Source organism: Dipodomys ordii, unplaced genomic scaffold, assembly GCF_000151885.1.
Source record: "Dipodomys ordii isolate 6190 unplaced genomic scaffold, Dord_2.0 Scaffold83, whole genome shotgun sequence".
NCBI classification, from domain to species: domain Eukaryota; kingdom Metazoa; phylum Chordata; class Mammalia; order Rodentia; family Heteromyidae; genus Dipodomys; species Dipodomys ordii.
The window spans coordinates 706,975-725,522 of record NW_012267299.1 but is presented as its reverse complement, the minus strand read 5'-3'; the positions used below and the strand labels follow the sequence as shown (position 1 = coordinate 725,522).

At 38.3% G+C, this 18,548-nt stretch overlaps 2 protein-coding genes across 3 annotated transcripts in view; one reads left to right on the top strand and one right to left on the bottom strand.

The window, feature by feature from the left end:
• The first annotated feature begins 1,029 nt into the window (after positions 1-1,029).
• Positions 1,030-18,548, top strand: part of Ankra2 (ankyrin repeat, family A (RFXANK-like), 2) — a 28,125-nt gene continuing 10,606 nt past the window's right edge. Inside the window, exon 1 of the mRNA XM_013025293.1 lies at positions 1,030-1,036. The gene's annotated coding sequence lies outside the window, so the exon portion shown is untranslated. The remainder of the gene's footprint in view (positions 1,037-18,548) is intronic.
• Utp15 (UTP15, U3 small nucleolar ribonucleoprotein, homolog (S. cerevisiae)) lies at positions 2,730-17,827 on the bottom strand. 2 transcript variants are annotated; one of them, XM_013025291.1, is made up of 14 exons: positions 17,690-17,827; positions 16,362-16,527; positions 15,877-16,049; positions 13,945-14,037; positions 13,660-13,844; positions 12,361-12,539; positions 10,922-11,047; positions 10,128-10,263; positions 7,801-7,885; positions 6,828-6,977; positions 5,696-5,797; positions 4,841-4,974; positions 4,616-4,674; positions 2,730-3,044 (listed from the first exon to the last, which is right to left on the bottom strand). In XM_013025291.1, exons 3-14 carry the CDS (start codon positions 15,964-15,966, stop codon positions 2,827-2,829), a joined length of 1,557 nt encoding a protein of 518 aa, XP_012880745.1. In that variant the 5' UTR covers positions 15,967-16,049; positions 16,362-16,527; positions 17,690-17,827; the 3' UTR covers positions 2,730-2,826. The 2 variants fall into 2 exon arrangements, with proteins under 2 accessions (XP_012880745.1, XP_012880746.1); XM_013025292.1 differs by lacking the exon at positions 16,362-16,527.

Genomic DNA, 18,548 nt, shown 5'->3' with positions numbered 1-18,548 from the left:
AATGAGGTTATATACAGGTACTGAGTTTTGAACTTAGTCTCCAACCCACGAGACAGGACCTGTACCACTTGAGCCACACCTCCAGCCCTTTTTGTTTTACTTGCAGATAGAAGTGTGGTGCTGCTGTGACCATCTTGTTGAGATGGTGTCTGCTAACTTTTGTTCTGGACTAGCCACAAACCCCAGTGATCCTACCAATCTAATCTCTGCCTCTCAAAGACTGAGAGTAGAGATGTGCACCACAGCCCTCTTTTGCACAACTTAATATCATTTACATTTAGGAAACTTGACACTTTAAAAATGCTTGACTCAGTATTCAAAGCCTTCCCAAGTGCTTAATTCTTAATATAAAACATAATCATTTAAACATATGGTGACTTCCTAAGTTCTTGAAACATTCCAGTATTTTTGCAGGCTTAGTAACATTTTTAAATACCTTCCAACTAAAAATCCCAAGCCTAAAAAATCTGTCATTTTAAATTAGAATCTTAAGACCAATGTTACACATCCTAATAGGTCAATTATGTTAAAATATTTCAAATAGCCAGTATTACTCTCATTGAATACTAAATCTACTCCTGAACTTACCTCAAAAGTATCAATGACTGTCAGGAACTGTTTGTTCAGGAAGCCATCCAGAGGATGGAGGTTCAAAGCCAGCCTAAGGCAGAAGTCTATGAGACTCCATGTCCAAAATTACCAGTAAAAAGCAGAACTGGAGGTGGCTCAAGTGACAGAAAGCCAGCCGAGCAAGCAGGGAAAGTTAACTTAAGGCCCCAGTACTACTAAAAAAATATAGCAATGAATATGAAAATTATCTCCTAATTCTTTTAACCTTTTGTAACTGATACATATTTAAGAAACACAGACTTTACAGAAGTTCTGTTAAAGGGAGTGAGTAGTTTAGACACCCCACAACCATTGCTGCTATGATGAACTCAAGCTTGGAGACTTCAAGAGTGAATTACTTTTGTTAACTCAATGTGAAACAAGAATAATTCCAACTTTGGGTGGTTATGGCGAGAAATGAAGTATCGTACGATAAACTCACATGTTGCAAAACAGACAGCAGCTACATTTTCAGGGAGAAATTCAACTTTTACTAGTATGCAAATTACTTGTATTCTTATGAAGTTAAATTTTAAAAACCTTTGATTAGAACTTTAATTTACACTTGTAAACCTGAAAACAGTTTGTGAGCCTGACTAACCTCATAAGCATTCAGCTCCTAACTTCTCAAAGCCATGTTGTCTAATTGCAGCTCTCCATTTATAAAAGGCAAACTATGCCATTTTCTTGAGCTCTTATTAAAACCTGTAAGTATCCACTTTCTTCATTTTTAAGATAAAGTACAGATTTACAAAATTGAATTTCCTCTAAGGATTCTTTTGGCTCAAGACATTTTTATCCATCCATGGGGGAAGAATGGAAGGCTGTGGGAAAGGTGGCATCTGTGAATCAGTGTGCTGGGGGTTACCAGCCACTTTCAGGAATTGACACATCTGAGAATGCCAAGAAGAAAATAAGAATCTCTTTATTTTAAAAATGTGATTTACATTGAACTTTCAAAAACAATTATTTCCAAAGAAAACTACACCGGTCTGGGGTTCCAAACTACAAGATGATTATGAAGAACAGAGGTAAAAAAAAAAATCTAAGTACAGATCAGAGGTTTACAAGGGTTTAGATAGGTGCAAGATAAACTCTAAATGTAAATGGGCTAACTCACCATGCAATAGAGAAATGACAAAATTTGTCATTTCAATTACCTAACAGCAAGGTGAAAATGGGGTAGACAGGTTGCATCTTTGAAAGGAAGGGAAGAAAATTGGTGCAGTATGGTCTCTCTGTGGACCATGTTCTGTTAAAGAAATTAGTCAAGATTAAAGAAATAAAAGCCAGGTGCTAATGGCGTACAACTGTAATTCTGGCGGGTGAAATCAAGAATATGAAATCTGAGAATTGAGGTTCAAAACCAGCTAGGAAGGAAAAGTATGAGACTCTTAATTCCAATTAATCACCAAAAGGCCAGAAGTGGAGCTGTGGCTCAACTGGTAGAGTGCCTTGAGAAAAAAACGCTGGAACACAGCACTCAGGCCCTGAGTTCAAACCCCAATACTGGCATACACACACAAAGAAAAAGAAAAAAGAAAAAAAAAGATTAAAAACATGGGGTAGAGGGCCCCAAAGCTACCCTATCACATTCCAAATACTTATTCAGTATCAGTTATTTAGAGCTGACCAGTGATTTGGCACAACTGGTAAAGACACAGTCTAGCACCAGCAGAAGGAGAGATGATAAAGGGAGCCATGATAGTGAGGAGAGGAGGGAGGCAAATCAGAGACCTAGACTGAGGCAGTCACTGATTAGAGTGAATTCAGAAAGTTTCCTTGTTGCCATCTGCTGTTGTTACTTTCCAGGCCAGAAGTAACAATACAAAACAAAAGGGGCTCCATTCTTTTGGCAGGATTCCTAGTCGGAACACTCTCCAGAGAGGCTCATAACTGAAATCCCATCTGAATGCATAACCCAAATGCGGATACAGAACTTTGCTGTATTAAAATCAGTATCAACTCATCCAAACAGATAGGCACTGTGACCACAACAATTGAGATCTTCTAGCTGAAGATGCCATAAAATAATTCAAATTATTACATGGAAAATCCATGTCTTAAAACAGGTACTTATTTTCCAAGCATAATTATTCCAGTCTCTTCCATAAAACTGCTTCTGTAAATAGTCTCTCTTAATGTATCAAACAGATTTTCTTTCCAATAGTTAATGGGGTCAAAGCTATTCCAAGTTAGGAGTTCTTTAAGCAAAAGCTATGATTCCATCTCCTTGCTCTCTAGAACTTCAACAGACGAATGTCCCAACATGGAAGTGCTTTCATTCCTTGTCATGGTGGCAAAAAGCATGTCCATCATTCCCAAGGTTTCTAGGAGCTCTCTTTGGTAATCAATCTCTTTTTCTACAAGTCCTTGAAGTATTAAAAACTTTTTATCAACTACTGGTGACTGTCCAATCACAGGTAGATATATATCTAAAAAGAAAGAGAAAGCATTAACTGAGAACACTTTTCTATACACAAGTGAGAAGCAATATTTATTAAAAGTATAAAAATAGTGAATATAAAGACACTGAAAAGTATGTACTTACATATTTATATATTAAGTTTATGATTTATAGAGCATAACTTACAGAAAACAAAACAACTCATCTGAATAAATGCATTTTAAAAAGAACCAATTACACAAAATGCAGACTATGACTTATTTTCACTTTCCCCTTAAAAATTAATCACAAAACAGTTATGAAGATTGAAAACTGCAGATACCTAGTGTTTTCCTGCATCTCAAAGAATCTGAATTAGGGCTGGGAAGATGGCTCAGTGGTAGAATGCTTGCCGTGCATGCATGAGGCCCTGGGTTCGATTCCTCAGCCCCACATAAACAGAAAAAGCCAGAAGTGGTGCTGTAGCTCAAGTAGTAGAGCACTATCCTTGAACTGAAGAGTTTAGGGACAGTGCCCAGGCTGAGTTCAGGCCCCACAACTGACAAAAAAAAAGAATCTGAATTAAAGTACCATGTGGCTAGTTCTAGGGATAGGAAGATAACATGAAAAGGCACAGGAGTGCAACAGTAAACAGCAGACAGAGACCAGGTATGCTACAAATACTGAACTTTGTGAAAGAAACAAAGGACCACCAGGCAGGCTCATGCCTATAATTCTAACTACTCAGGAGCCTGAGATCTGAGGATGGTGGTTTGAGGCCAGCCCAGCTAGAGAAGTCCCCATGAGACTCTTACCTTCAATTAACCACTCAAAAACCAGAAGTGGCACTGTGGCTCTAAGTGGTAGAGTGCTGGCCTTGAGCAGAAGAGCTCAGGGACAGAACCCTGACCCTGAGTCCAAGCCCCAACAAAAGAAAAAAGGAAGGAAGGGAGGGAGGGAAGGAGGGAGGGAGGGAAGAAAGAAGGGAAAAGAACCCTAATGCTGGACACTGGACAACTGAGTAGAGGACAGGGAGAATGCCCCTGTGCTCAACTTTAAGCAAAAGGGAAAAGGAAAGCTTTTGTGAGCTCCATGGGTGCAATGTGGCACCCTGTAAAAACATGATTTAAGATAGACTTGTGATCCATATAGCAAAGATGCTGGAGAAGGGGGCCCTGCACCTTCTAGCTTGCTCCCTGGTGCTGTAGTGGGGCTCATCTGAAGAGAGGTCCTACCAATCATCAAACCTTTGATAAGGGGAGCAAAATCCCCAGCATTTCTACATGTCCTAATCTCAATAGACACCTCTCAAATGGCTCAAATGGTAGAGCATTATTAGCTTTGAACAAAAGAAGTTCAGAGACAGTGCCCAGGCCCTGAGTTCAAACCCTAGGACTGCCCCGCCCCACCAAATCTGAAAAATTTATTTCCAAATTTGACATTATTTGACACCTCTAGGTTGTTTGGTTTTCTTTACTTTTTTGGGGGGGGGAGGGGTGGGATCATACCTAAGGCCTCATATACACTAAGCAAGTGCTATAACACTGAGTTACATCCCCAGCCCCAATACTTCAACTTTTACAAGAATGCTAGGGTGTTTGAGTTTTAACAACTACTTACCAATAATTATTTCAGCAGCATTAATCAAAACAGGGGCAAATCTTGGTTGAGACAGATTTCTGCAAAGCAAAATTTCTACTTAATAAAACTTGAAAATTTTCAGAAAAATCCCTTAAAAAAGATTTAATCACTCCAGCAGATTATAAAAATGTGTCTCTTACTGGATGATAAAGGAGAGTCTGAGATGCTAAATCCAAGTATCTCATAAACATAAAACATATATACCTTATCAAAAAATTAAGGACACGAGTGATTTCCTTTTCATCTCGCCCTGCCAGGGCATTTGCAAGAACTCCTCTTCGATTTAGCTCCTTTATAATGGATACTGTGACTTCAGGTGTTTTTATTACACAATTAGGCTGGAAAAATGGTCAGAGTCAATATAAGCAGAAAAACAACACAAGAAAAAAAACACTGCTGTGCATTAAATTACCAGGTTTACTTTTATAATTCCAAGTCACAGTGATAAATAAGTCAAGTAGTCAAATTTTTTTTTGTGGGGGGGGGGCCCGATTTCATACTCCTCCTGCCTCAGCCTTGCCAGTACTAAAAATGAAGATATGCACCACCAAGCTCAACTACTAAAATCATTGTTTTAAAAATGTTCCTCACCATGATAACCTATACGGAACTCTAGGAATTCACACACAAACTGTCAAACTAAAGGAGGATACCCTTAGGGGAGGAACCCAAAAGTGTAACTTCTTTTAACATTTAAAATACTATTTATCAAAACAAATTCCAGGAAATGGAAATATGAATTTTTGGGTAGTGGTAGAGTTTTTGCTTTTGGTGTTTTTTGTTTGTTTGTCTTTTTAGGGGAGACAAAGGAAAGGCATAGAAAGGGAGGGACAAAGGGTAAACAAATGCAATCATTCTATTCAGTATATACTATGTGAAAAAATAAACTATATAACTTGTGGGCAGGGATGGGAAGGGGAAATTGGGGGAAAGAAGGAAGGGATGACATTATCTAAAAAGAGAGATGCACTCATTACCTGACATAAAATGGTCATTCCTCTATATAACACCTTAAAAATAACAATAAAATTATATTTTTAAAAAATGCTCCTCACTTACCTCAAGGACTCTGTCAAGAGCCTGAGAGACCCGAAAATTTTTTAGGTCTCTGTCATACAATTCTAGGTGTTTCTTTGTTGGCCTTGTGATCAAAATGTCATCCTAAAGTAAATTTAGACAGAAGGAAAATCATTATCTATACAGTTCCATTCAAAATACACATTTTAATAATAAAGTAATACTTTTTAAAAATAAAGATGCTTTACACTGTATTACAAATTATGTTCATATGCATATAATCTAAATTTTTAAAAAATGGAATGAATAATTTGCCATATCAATGTGCTTTTATGACATTTAACTTAGAAAATACAGAACTTTCTCAACTCTGGGCAAAACTACTCATTTCAACTTTCTTTGTATAGCAACAAGTATAATTTAGTAAAATGAAAAATAAAACAAAAATCAGAAATATTAAGACTAGTCCTAACATCTCCAGATGTTAGGATCTATCAAAATGTCTTTGTGCCTCAAAAACAATGAAAAACCTTTGGAACAATTAATATACACTAAAACAAATGAATACTGAAAAGTAAATAGGTTCTGTCAGAATGAGGAAGAGTGAACAGACAGGTAAATGAGGATAAATATGGCCAAGAGTTACTTGCATATATGAGAATAGAATAATGAAATGTGTTAATAATTATTTTAGAAAGGGAAGAGAGTAAGGGAATGATAGAAGAGGTGAGTTTGATTGGGATACATTGTATGCCTATATGGAAATGTCAGAATGAAACCAACCACATTGTACAACTAAGGCATGCTATCAAGAAGTATTTAAAAAAATATAAAAATAACAAACAAACAAAAAAAACTTGTGTTAACTTAATCTTCCTAAGTACAAATAGAGGAATTACTAATTAAGAGTTGTTTAGAAGGTCAAATCAGATAGTATGTGAAAAACAGTTTCACAGTGGTAAGGCATTGTATTACCATGTTATAACTATAAACAAAGTAATGCTTGTTGTCCATTCTTCAATAACATCATCAAATTTAGCAACTGGGCAACAATCTTAGTGTGGCCGAAAATAAATAGAATACCATGTGAATTATGATTTCCAGCCATGTACAGAGATAGAACTAACTACTCTAAAAATGTTACATTTTAAAACCATGAGAAATACACAATTACCCGTTGCTTCATGTAATTCTTTCCTTTAATAAAGGTTCGGTATGCAGGCCTTCTCCTCCTAGGAAAAGAATCTTTCTTTGTTTCAGACTTTCGATGTTTAACACTGAGTATTCCATTGGTCATTCCTACGACGATTGTCTCATCTTCATGCTAATAGCAATCAGAAAAACAAGTTAGTCTATTTCTAATCAATAATTTACAGTATTTTTACTAAGTAACTTCAATACCCTGTTTCTGCTTGTCCCATACTATCACCAATAGTTCCACCCAGACTTACTCTGCCTAACAATTATCTATGCAAAATGTTAAAAGCAAAGTCCTTATACTACTATGTTGATAGAACATTGTATCTATGTAAAATATCACTAGCAAAGTCTGAATAATATTAACAATATATATATAATGTAATAATATAATGCTAAAATGCTAATGAAATCTTAGCAAATATCAAAACAATTTTTCTACATCACTGCACAGAGGTATCACTTTCCCTAAGCTTTCCCCTATAATATTTTTTAACAGGATTTCCTCTCCCAATTCAGATTTCTACATTATTCAAATCTCCACCTAACCAAAAGCAGCTACAGGTGAAACTTGATAGTGCACATTCCAGCCAGCACTGTCAACCAACAAAAAGAGCTATTTCACTTTGTTCTCCTTCCTTTACACAACACTTTTGTCTCTATCTCAGACTTTCTCTTCTAAAGATAGTATCTTTGAATTTGTTAAATAAAGATCTGGCAATTGCCTAGACCCTACTGTTATTGTTAGCAAGGTCTACAGCACTGTACAATGAATGAGACCTAAATCAGAACTCTGCTAAGTTATTAGGATAATACATATTCTAGCAATTGTCTTCATTCAAGTAACTAATATGGTTTATTCAAACCCAAAGATGAACACTAAAATTTCACTTTAGTTTCAATTAGCAGGTAAAACTAGTGATAACTTTAACAGAGCTAAAAGTACTTACTGCAAGTGCAAGACTTAAAATTGAAGCGGTATAATCAAAACTGTGGACTACTTTGTAGGAAGTTGTACTGTATACTTTGACCTTCCTAATTAAAAAAAGAAAGAAGAAAGCTTTGTTAAGAAACAAAATCAACTTGGAAGCCAGGTATTAGTGATTCACACCTGTAATCCTAAGTACTCAGAAGACAGAGATCTGATAACCACAGGTTGAAGCCAGCTGAGGCAGGAAAAATACTGGGATTTTTATTTCCAATAAAGTAACAAAAGCCAGAAGTGGAGTTGTGGCTTAAGTGGTAGAGCACTAGCTTTGAGCAAAAGAAACTCAGAGGCAGCACCCAGGCCGAATGTTACACACACACACACACACACACACACACACACACACAAACACAAACACACACACACACACACACACACACACTCTCTCTCTCTCTCTCTCTGTCTGTCTGTCTGTCTCTCTCTCTCTCTCTCTCACTCACTCACCTTGGAAATGAGTATGAAAATTTCTACTATTTTGCAAACTCAAATATATAATTCACTATATAAATATTAAACTCAATATATAAACATTAAAATTCCCACAACAGTAAAGAAAAACAATGATGCAGTGTGTTACAAGGTATATCATCACTGAATCCCTTAAAATGAACTATATTTCAGCTACTAGAACAAAGACTAACTGGACATTTAGGAAAAACACCAAAGGACACACCACAAATCAGATAAAACTTAGAAATGAAACAAAAGTATCAATGATATCCACTGCTGAGTGGAAACAGGAGTTCTCACCCTCAGCAATATAGATACTTCTGGGCAGAGAACCCTGTGGTATGAGGGCTCTTCCATGTTCTGTAGGTCATTAACAACATCCCTAGCCTCTCTATTTCCTACTATGGCAATAGCATGCCACCCCAAATTTGTGACAAGTAATCATGTCTCCAATTCCATAACTCCAAGCTAAGAAGCATTGCGAACAGAGCCAATTTACACTTAACTTTTTTTAGGAGACATCAAAAAAAATTATCAAATTACAGAGAAACACCATTACAGAGTATTTTACATGGTTATATAGTAAGTTCATATGGACTAAAATTATTTCCTAGCTTTAAAGTACTTACACTTTTCTAATACACATGCTGAAAACCAAGTCTTTTCATAATAGTAAAGAAGGAAGGGAAATACAGAAATAACCAAGAATAGATGGATTTAAGTCTACAAATGTGCCACATAGTTCTACTTACATATGACTACTGAACCATGAAATGTGTAATTTGTTTTATTGAATTTTTTTTTGTCAGTCATGGGGCTTGAACTCTGGGCCTGGGCTCTTCCTGCTTTTGCTGATTAATTGGAGATTGATTTTTCAATGACTTCACTGCCCAAGCTGGCTTCCAACTTTGATCCTCTGGATCACAGCCTTCTAAATAGCTAGGATTACAGATATGAGCCACCAGTGCCCAGTACTTTTAGTGCATATTTTACTTAGCTGCTAAGTAATTTATATAATATATAATGACATTTCAACATTTATCAGTATATAATTATTAAGACACATATAGAGACAAATTAAGCTTCTAAGGCATACATTGATATAATATTCTACAACTATTTCAATTTTAAATTAAATTAAAATTGAATAAAACAAGCTGGGCACCAATGGCTTATGCCTGTAATCCTAGCTATTCAGGAGGCTGAGATCTGAGGATCACAATTAAAGCCAGCCCAGGCAGGAAAGTCCATGAGATTCTTATCTCCAATTAACCACCAGAAAATCAGAAGTGGCACTGTGGCTCAAGTAGTAGAGCACTAATCTTGAGCTGAAGAGCTGAGGGACAGCCCTCAGGCCCAGAGTTCAAGCTCCACAACTGACAAAAAAAAGAAAAAAAGAATGTAACCTGGAATAATATATATGCTTATAATAAAATTTTTACAACATAAACTCACAATGATTCTTAAATAAACTATAGAATAAATTACTGTAATGATTAATGCTCTAGACTGGTGGAAGGGTGATTATGGTTAAGAAGCATTATATACATAAGGAATAGATTTGTTAAAATGAAACTCCCATATACAACTAACAGATATCAATAAAAACACAAAAAATAGGAAAAAAGACTTACTATTCAAGTAGGGCAATAACATTGCTTAAATAGAAGCTAAAGCAATATATTATTTTAAGGATAAAAATATAGATATAACTAGATTTCCACTCTCTATGGAAATCATCAGAACATTTATCACTGATGTTGTTAAAATAAATATTTTCTCAAGAAGTAGCACTTGTGTACACTTATAATGACAAAGAAAGAAAATGAAAATACTAACCTATCTAGTGAACCAGAGAGTAACCTCTGACCCGAGCTGCTCAGACACAGACACGTCACAGTTTTATGATGATTTTTCAAAGACACGAGCAACTGTCCTCCTTTTAACAAGTCCCAGACTTTAACAAAACGACCTCCTAAAAACAGAAATAATCATTAGATTGATATTCCACCTATGTATTAAAAAATTTAAACATCAAAAAGTATTGTTCACTGGAATTCCCTAGAGTAGAGGCTAAGAGAGGAAACCAGACTGCCTGACTTAAATCTTGGCCCTAAGACTCAGAGAGAAAGAGAGAGAGAGAGAGAGAGAGAGAGAGAGAGGTGTGGCTAAGGGAGGAAACCAGACTGCCTGGCTTAAATCTTGGCCCTAAGACTCAGAGAGAGAGAGAGAGAGTGGCTAAGGGAGGAAACCAGACTGCCTGGCTTAAATCTTGGCCCTAAGACTCAGAGAGAGAGAGAGAGAGAGAGAGAGAGAGTGTGGCTAAGGGAGGAAACCAGACTGCCTGGCTTAAATCTTGGCCCTAAGACTCAGAGTGAGAGTGAGAGAGAGAGAGAGAGAGAGAGAGAGTGTACTAAGTTCTACTATCTTGATGGACTAACTCAGATAACAGGTACACAACAGCAAAGTGCCTGGATAAGGGTAGGTACTCAACAGATGTTAACAGCCTGCCCATTTATCAACTGTTTGAAAAACAGGTATGTAATTCAAGTGAACACTGCTAAGTTATACATAGTAACTGATAAAGAAAAATCGAATAAGATACTGGTGAAAGCTATGTTTAAAAGAAATACCTGAAGACACCAGAAGACCTCCAGAAGGGAAAAGCAAGACACTCTCCACTGGCTGTCCATGCTCCATAGAGAGAACACTTTCATTTGTTCGTGAATCATACATCTTCACAGTATGATCATAGGACCCTAAAATGTAAAATTTTTATCTCAAATTATACATGTATGTATTCAGATATAAATTTTAAAAGAAGAAAACCCCTCAGATGAAGTTTTTGTTTGTCTTTTTTTAAGCCAAAAGGCCAGGTATAGTGACATATGCCTGTAAGCTCAACTATTCAGGAGGCAATTAGAAAGGTTTCAATCCACAATCAAATCAGGAAAAATCATATGATTCTACCTTTAAAAAATTAATAAATAAGCCCAAGCCAGTGGCTCACACCTGTAATCCTAGCTACCCAAGAGGCTGAGATCTGAGGATTGTGGTTCAAAGCCAGCCTGGGCAGGAAACTCTATGAGGCTCTTATCTCTCTCTAATAAACTACTCAAAAAAGCCACAAGTGGCACTGTGGCTCCAGTGGTACAGTGCTCATCCTGAGCAAAAGAAGCTCAGGAGCAGCATCCAGGCCCAGAGTTAAGCCCCAGGCCCAGCAAACAAACAGCTAGCAAAAGTATTGGTGCAGGATTATAGTAGAGCACTTGCCCAGAAAATGCAAGACCCTGAGTTCAAACCTCAGTACCAAAATATAATCATGTGTTTTTTCCTCACAAAAATAACAGTACTTCAAATCTTCTTGCCATTACTGATTGTTTCTGAAAAAACACTACACAACATTACACAAATTCTAACTTGCTTTGATTATAAACTATCCTTATCTGTATACTACTATCACTGTGGAATCCTCTGGGGATGCCCGTATAGCAACCAACAAAAAAGTGAACTATACTTAAGGATATTGCAGTGCCATGGCTCTGGAGGCTCACTAAAAACCAGGGTGTGACCCACTGCAGATGCCTATTATATTTTCTTTTTTTTGGGGGGGGGGAGGGTCCGGTCATGGGGCCTGAACTCTGGGCCTGGGTGCTGTCCCTCAGCTCTTCAGCTCAAGGCTAGCGCTCTACCACTTGAGCCACAGAGCCACTTCTGGCTTTTTTTCTTTTTGCTTATGTAGTACTGAGGAATCGAACCCAGGGCCTCAGGCATGCAAGGCAAGCGCTCTACCACTGAGACACCTTCCCAGCCCGCCTATTATATCTTCAAGACAGTCTGAGATATCCAAACATGTTTGAGGAACAAGAATCACCAAAAGGAGAAAATTTTTAAAAAACTGGATCATTAATTACAAATATATTTTTAAACTTTGTGTACGATGCTGAGAATTGAACCCAGCACCTTATAAAACCCGGGCAAGTATTCTACCACTAAGCAACACTCCAAGCTCTAAAAGTTGCATCTCTCCATCCCAAAAGAATCTCATAACCATGAAATAAAGTCCACCTACCTGTTACAAAGATATCTGGGTTCAGTTTGCTAGCACATCCACACCTCACATAATCAGAATGTTCTTTCAATGTCAGAATTTCTTTGGAGTTTGGAATATCCCATAATTTAACTGTATAGTCATCAGCTCCAGAAACCACATGGTATTTGTCAGCTGTAAAATCCACTGTATGAACTGCTCTGAAAAACGAAAGGTCAGTTTATTAAAAGATAAGAAAAAAAACTATAATCCTTGCATAGTCTAACATAAAATGGTCCTTTCCCAGAGTTTCAAACAAACAAACAAAAAAAAAAAAACAAGAAAAAACAAAAAGAAACTCCATTTCAGAGAATATAGGAGAAAAATCATGTGAAAAAGAAAACGTTTTTAACAGTGGTATTTTAAAATATCACTCTAGGGGCTGGGGAGGTGGCTCAGTGGTAGAGTGCTTGCCTTGCATGCATGAGGCCCTGGGTTCAATTCCCTAGCACCACATAAGCAAAAAGATAAAAGCCGGAAGTGGCACTGTGGCTCAAGTGGTAGAGCGCTAGCCTTGAGCTAAAAGAGCTGAGGGACCCCACGACCGGACCCAAAAAAAGAAAAAAATAAAATATCACTCTACTGTCAAAAAGAATATTAAGAAGCAGTTTTAATAGTATATTTTCTAGTAAGTTAATCATTCTACTAAACTGCCTAATAAAAAGAAAATTTGGAGAAAAAGGCACATTCTTTAATAGAAAAAAACTTGCTGATTTTTTTTTTATCTAAAGAAAGAGACACTAAGTAGGATCAGATTAAGTGAACTGCTGTTGTTTCAATTAGAACACCTGAGTAGCACAACTGTATATTGAATTTTAAAATTTTTAAATGAAGAGTTCTCAACAATGATATTGGTAATCTTGAATCAAAGTTACAATATAAAATTATAACAGCTCTTTAAATTACAAATCAATCAAGAAAGCCTAACTTGACTTCAATGTGAAAACCTTAAAGATAGACCCAAGCTTACAAAGCAAGCATTATAGCTATGTGGACACCTTTAGAGCAACGATTCATAACCTCCTGCCCTAGATCACACACTTACTGGAAAGTTAGTAGAAGCTACACTAGACGTGTATGTGCTCATTTCCTAAAATATCACAACAATCCTAATTCATGAGTCCTACAAACTGGACTGTTGATCCAAATTAAGTTCTGTATCTCAGGACAATCAGAAAATAAAGTACACACAGGTACATAATCTTCATAGAATGGCTATATTTTTATTCAAGGCCCAAAGAGAGAGCTTTCAACAAAAATAGATAACCAGTTGACTCTTACTTTGTATGGCCTTCAAATTGTCTGAGTGGGGCCCTCCCACTTATATCAAAAAGCTGAACAACACCATCTTCACTTCCAGCCACAAGCAACTGACCATCCTGTCGGAAAGTGGCACTGTATGCTGTGTCTTTAAAACGTGAAAAGGTTTTTATAGGTTCTTGGGAGTATCGACCATAAATGTGAATCTATAAGACAAAAAAATAAATCAATAAACAGTATTTCACCAAATGACTCAAGATCAGCAGAAAACTATATAAAAGTGAAGAAATTTACTATTGCACTTACTCTTGAAGAAGCTGTTACTGCATAGTTATATGGAGGCTGAGGAGAAAAGTCTACTTTTGATACTGCACCAAATTCCTTAATCTGAACAGGGGTCTTAATGAAAAAGAACAAAGTATTAACATAGTTACAACTGGTGACAAGGCCTATTTAAGCATTACATAATTTCTTATAGATGGGTTTCTTTGTGTTCTTAGTAACAGTAGGTTGCATTTACTTTAGCAATACAAAAGAAGCAATAATGATCTATATCCCATGACTAGAGTATACTTGTTGCCATTAAAAGTAAATAAATAAATACAAACTAGAAAGCTACACCTGTCTTTTCAGCAGCCAAATTTACCCCAATTCCTGTCAGGAGGGTGGGGAGTTATGACTATACCAGTATACATTTAACTAAGATTTAAAGTAACACAAAGATGATTATACTACACAGTCAATGAAGGCAGTTCTATACCCAGTTTTCACTAACTAACTCATCTCAGCTAACTTTTCATACAAGTGGCAGGTTTAATATCTGTTTATAAGGAAATATCATCATTTACTGTATCAGCCTATTATTAATGGACACAAAATTTACAAAAATTCTAATATTAGCTGAGCATGGTGGCTCTCATCTATAATTACTACTGGGAGGTCAATTATTGAAAAGATCATGGTTTGATGCCAACCTAGGCAGAAGGGTCCAAGAGATCTCCTCTCAATAAAAGAAACTGGGCACAGTAAAGAGAACCCATCATCTAGCTATGGTAAGAAGTTTAAAAAAGGAGGACTGTAGACCAGGTGGTACAGGCTTGGGCAAGAAGGGAGACTGTATCTCAAAAATAACCAGTGTTGGGGGGGAGGGGGATCGGGTGGAGGGAGGGAGGTGGGGGGAGTATGGGAAGAGATAAGAAGGGAAAACGAAGAGGAGGCAACAATGCTTAATAAGACATGTACTCGTTATCTTGCCCATGTAATTGTAACTCCTCTGTACGGTAGTCTCACAATAAAAAATAAAAAATAAACCAGTACCAGTAAAAGCTGAAGGCATGATGCAGCTATAGTATACCTGCCTAGCAAATACAAGGGCCTGAATTCAAACTCCAGTACTACCACCAAAAAAAAAAAAAGAAGAAAAAGAAAAATTTACTAATACTAAACATCTTTATACAGAATACAGATCTTAACAAACTTTTGAAAGTATATTTATTAAATATGTGAGAGTGTAAGGAAGTGGTGCTATGGCTCAAGTGGTAGAGTGCTAGCCTTGAGCTGAAGAGCTCAGGAACAGTGACCAGGCCCAGAGTTCAAGCCCAATGACTGACAAAAAAAAAAAAGGCAGATACATTTTTTTCAAATCATAAAAGATATTGTCAAGTTGCCATCCAAAACATCACCAATTCCCTTCTTTCAAGTAGTAAGGATGATCAAAATGCTGCATACATGCCAATTTAACAAATCAACATAGTATTAATTATTATCTTTTATTTTTTATTTATGTGTGAAACTGGCCAATATATTCCAATGCCCAGTTTATATTTCTGGTTTCATAAACTTCCCCAATCCCAAGCTTTTTCCATTGATCTATTTAGTTCTTTTAAAAATCTTATGTAAACTATACTAGACAGTACTGAAGAATCAATTTAGTACTTCTTTCTTGTATGAAATTCATATTTAAATCATTTGGCCTTGACTAATCATATATTCTGTGCTAAGCATGTCTACAGTTAAGATGATTAAGCAGTCCATACTTTTATATAATATGTTAAGAAAAAAGTAGCTTCTCAAACACTAAGGTGCTCACAAACTATTAATAGATAGTTAATAGACAGTTAATGGACAGTTAATAGATATGCCAGCATATTTGAAGTACAACAAATGCTGGACAAGCTGCATAAATGAATAAAGAAATAAACATACAAATCTCCTCCCTCCTCCCTATCTTCCACATACCTTATAGTTGTTCCAGTACACAGTATCTTGTGTGATCTTCTCACCAAGTATAGGATAGGTTTGAATAGCTACAGGCTTATAACCAGACATTGTTACATATAATTCCTCTGTTTTCTAAGACTTAGTAATTTGGTAGTGATATTAGAAATAATTCCAGTGACTCCACTTTCGGTCTGAAAAAGAACATGTTTTAGAGCATGCATTATTCATAAATTGTGTCCACAGGTATGGTTTTCATTCTGCTTTCTTTCTGTATACTGTATAGAGTTTTTAGGCTAGTGATCCAACTTTACAAGCCATGGAAGGCCAGGTTTCCAGGAAACCTCTGTTCTCTGAGGCAGGGTCCTGTCCATGACCTCATGTGACTCTTAATTCACGTAATCATACTGCAATGAAATGATCTCTCTTCTTTTTTTTCCCTTTCCTATTTTTTATTATTTGAGATAAGTGTCTTGCCATGTAATTCAGGCTGATCTTGAACTCACCATCCATCTGCCTTAGCCTCCCAAGTGCTGGAATTACAGGTGTGTGCCACTATGCCCAGCTTGTAACCATCTGCTTTCCTGTTAAATTGGACAATTTGCCTGGAAGCTTTTTTAAGTGCTCAAAGAATGCATGTGGAAGGAAGGAAAGGAAGCGTTGTGCAAGATTCTATGGAAAAATACAAAATTAAAATCACAAGTAGAGTCTATAACATGAACAAATACTACACAACAGGAGTTCAAAAACTTTTTTCTGTAAAAGGCTTGATGGCAGTTATTTTATGCTTAGGAGGCTAACATGCAAAACAGTTACATATATTTAGAGAAAAAAATCTCAAATCTTATTAACAATCTTCTCCAAATAATTATAAGTACAATTTTTATGAATGAAAAGAATGGAATTATCTGTAGGCATAGGACATGTCACCTAATTCTAGGTCAATCTTAGTACTTCCTATTACCAAATCGACTGCATACGCTCATCTGTCAAAAAGCTTTCTTGGCTAAGTGGATAACAAAAACAGGTCCTCAGACAGATCTACCCGCTAGGCCCACTGCTCTTTTTTACAATATAGGAATGCCACCTAGATCTGTCTTTTTCTTTAGTTTTTATTGTTATTATAAAGGTGATGTACAGAGGGCTTACAGTTAGATAAGTTAGGTAATGAGTACATTTCTTCTTGGACAACATCACCTCTTCCTTCGCTCTCTCCCAGTTTTTTTTTCACCAGCCCCCACTCACAAGTTGTACAGTTAGTTCATTTTCAACATAGTGTCTGGTGAGAACCATTGCTGCTAGCAGTGTCTTACAAACGAAGAGCAGTAGCAGTGGCTCCGCGTGCGGAGAAAAGGGACACATATCCATGTAGCAATAAATGATGCGAAAGTGAGCAGAAGGACTATGATCCGGCCGAGGTCAGACTAACAGGTAACTAACCCAGACTAGCTGCATAACAGGTACTACTTCTCTGTGCACTGCAATGCTGTGTCGACGAGCAAATAACTGCTCGGCGTCAGCTCCAGAGAGAACGATTTTTAATCCTACCAGAGGAATGTAAAAGATGGAGAAGAGGAATACTCGGGCAATCGACACGGAAGGAAAGACAGAGATGGGAAAGTCCGCCACTGCCTGGAAGCGGTGCGGAATGCCCGGCAGACGCAAAGCGGTGGGCTGGACCCGACACTGAGAGGAGGAACACACGGTGTGACAGAGACCCGCGGAGCCTGGCCCTCTCCAGCGGAGGCCCGGAGGGCGCAGGCCGCCGGGCCGGCCACCGCAGCCAGGCCCGAGGACGTCGGGGCCATCCTCAATGGAAGCCGCCTTTGCCTACCTCTGCTGGGTCCCGAGGGTCCGCCGAAACACTCCGGTCGCAAGGAAACCCCCTTGGACCTTGCCAGCTTTCCTAAACCAGATCTCTCGGCACCCGGACTCAAAAGAAAAAAAAAACACGCGGACCTTCAGGGAGCCGGCAGCAGGGAACCGCGCATAGAGATGACATCACGGCGCATGCTCAGAAGACTCCAGGCACCGAGGCAGGCGGGCGAAGAGGAGGGGCGGGGCTATAAAGTGGGCGGGGCGTTCCGGAGGAGAAGGCGTGGCCGGACGAGGACCCGGCTGGGGTCTGGCCCCTTAGGACCTAGAGCTGTCAACTGACAAGGCGCTTTCTCCGTAGTAACCGGGTAGGCTGGACCGCGCCGCGTCAGGACCGGAGCAAATAATAAGAATAAAGCTGTAAACCTGGAAGTGTTTTTGATGACACTGATCTCAGAACATTTTTTTGTGTGTGAAAGAGAAAAAAAAAACTCGGAAGTGACGTCGCGGCCCAACAAGCCCGAGCCTGCGGGCCTGTGCGGACTCGGGCGGCGCGCGGGAAGGCCGGGCTCGCTCTCTGCCGTCGCCGGTGGCCGCGAGGCCGCCCTGGCCCACCCTGCGCGCCTCCCTTCCGCGACCCCAGCATCCACCGGCCGCCTCCGAGCGAGCTTCTATCCTCCGGCCACACCGGGGAACAGGTGGCCGGTGGCGACAGGGCGCACTTCCCATTCTGCAGGTCCCCACTTGAGCGGGCTCCTGCTGGGGACACCGGGACACCTGTCGCCGGTAAGGCCCGATTTATTTTCCTAGCACCTTCCTGTCCTGGTGGGACAACGTCAGGGTTACACAGAACGAGGGCAGGGGCGGGGGCTGTGCCT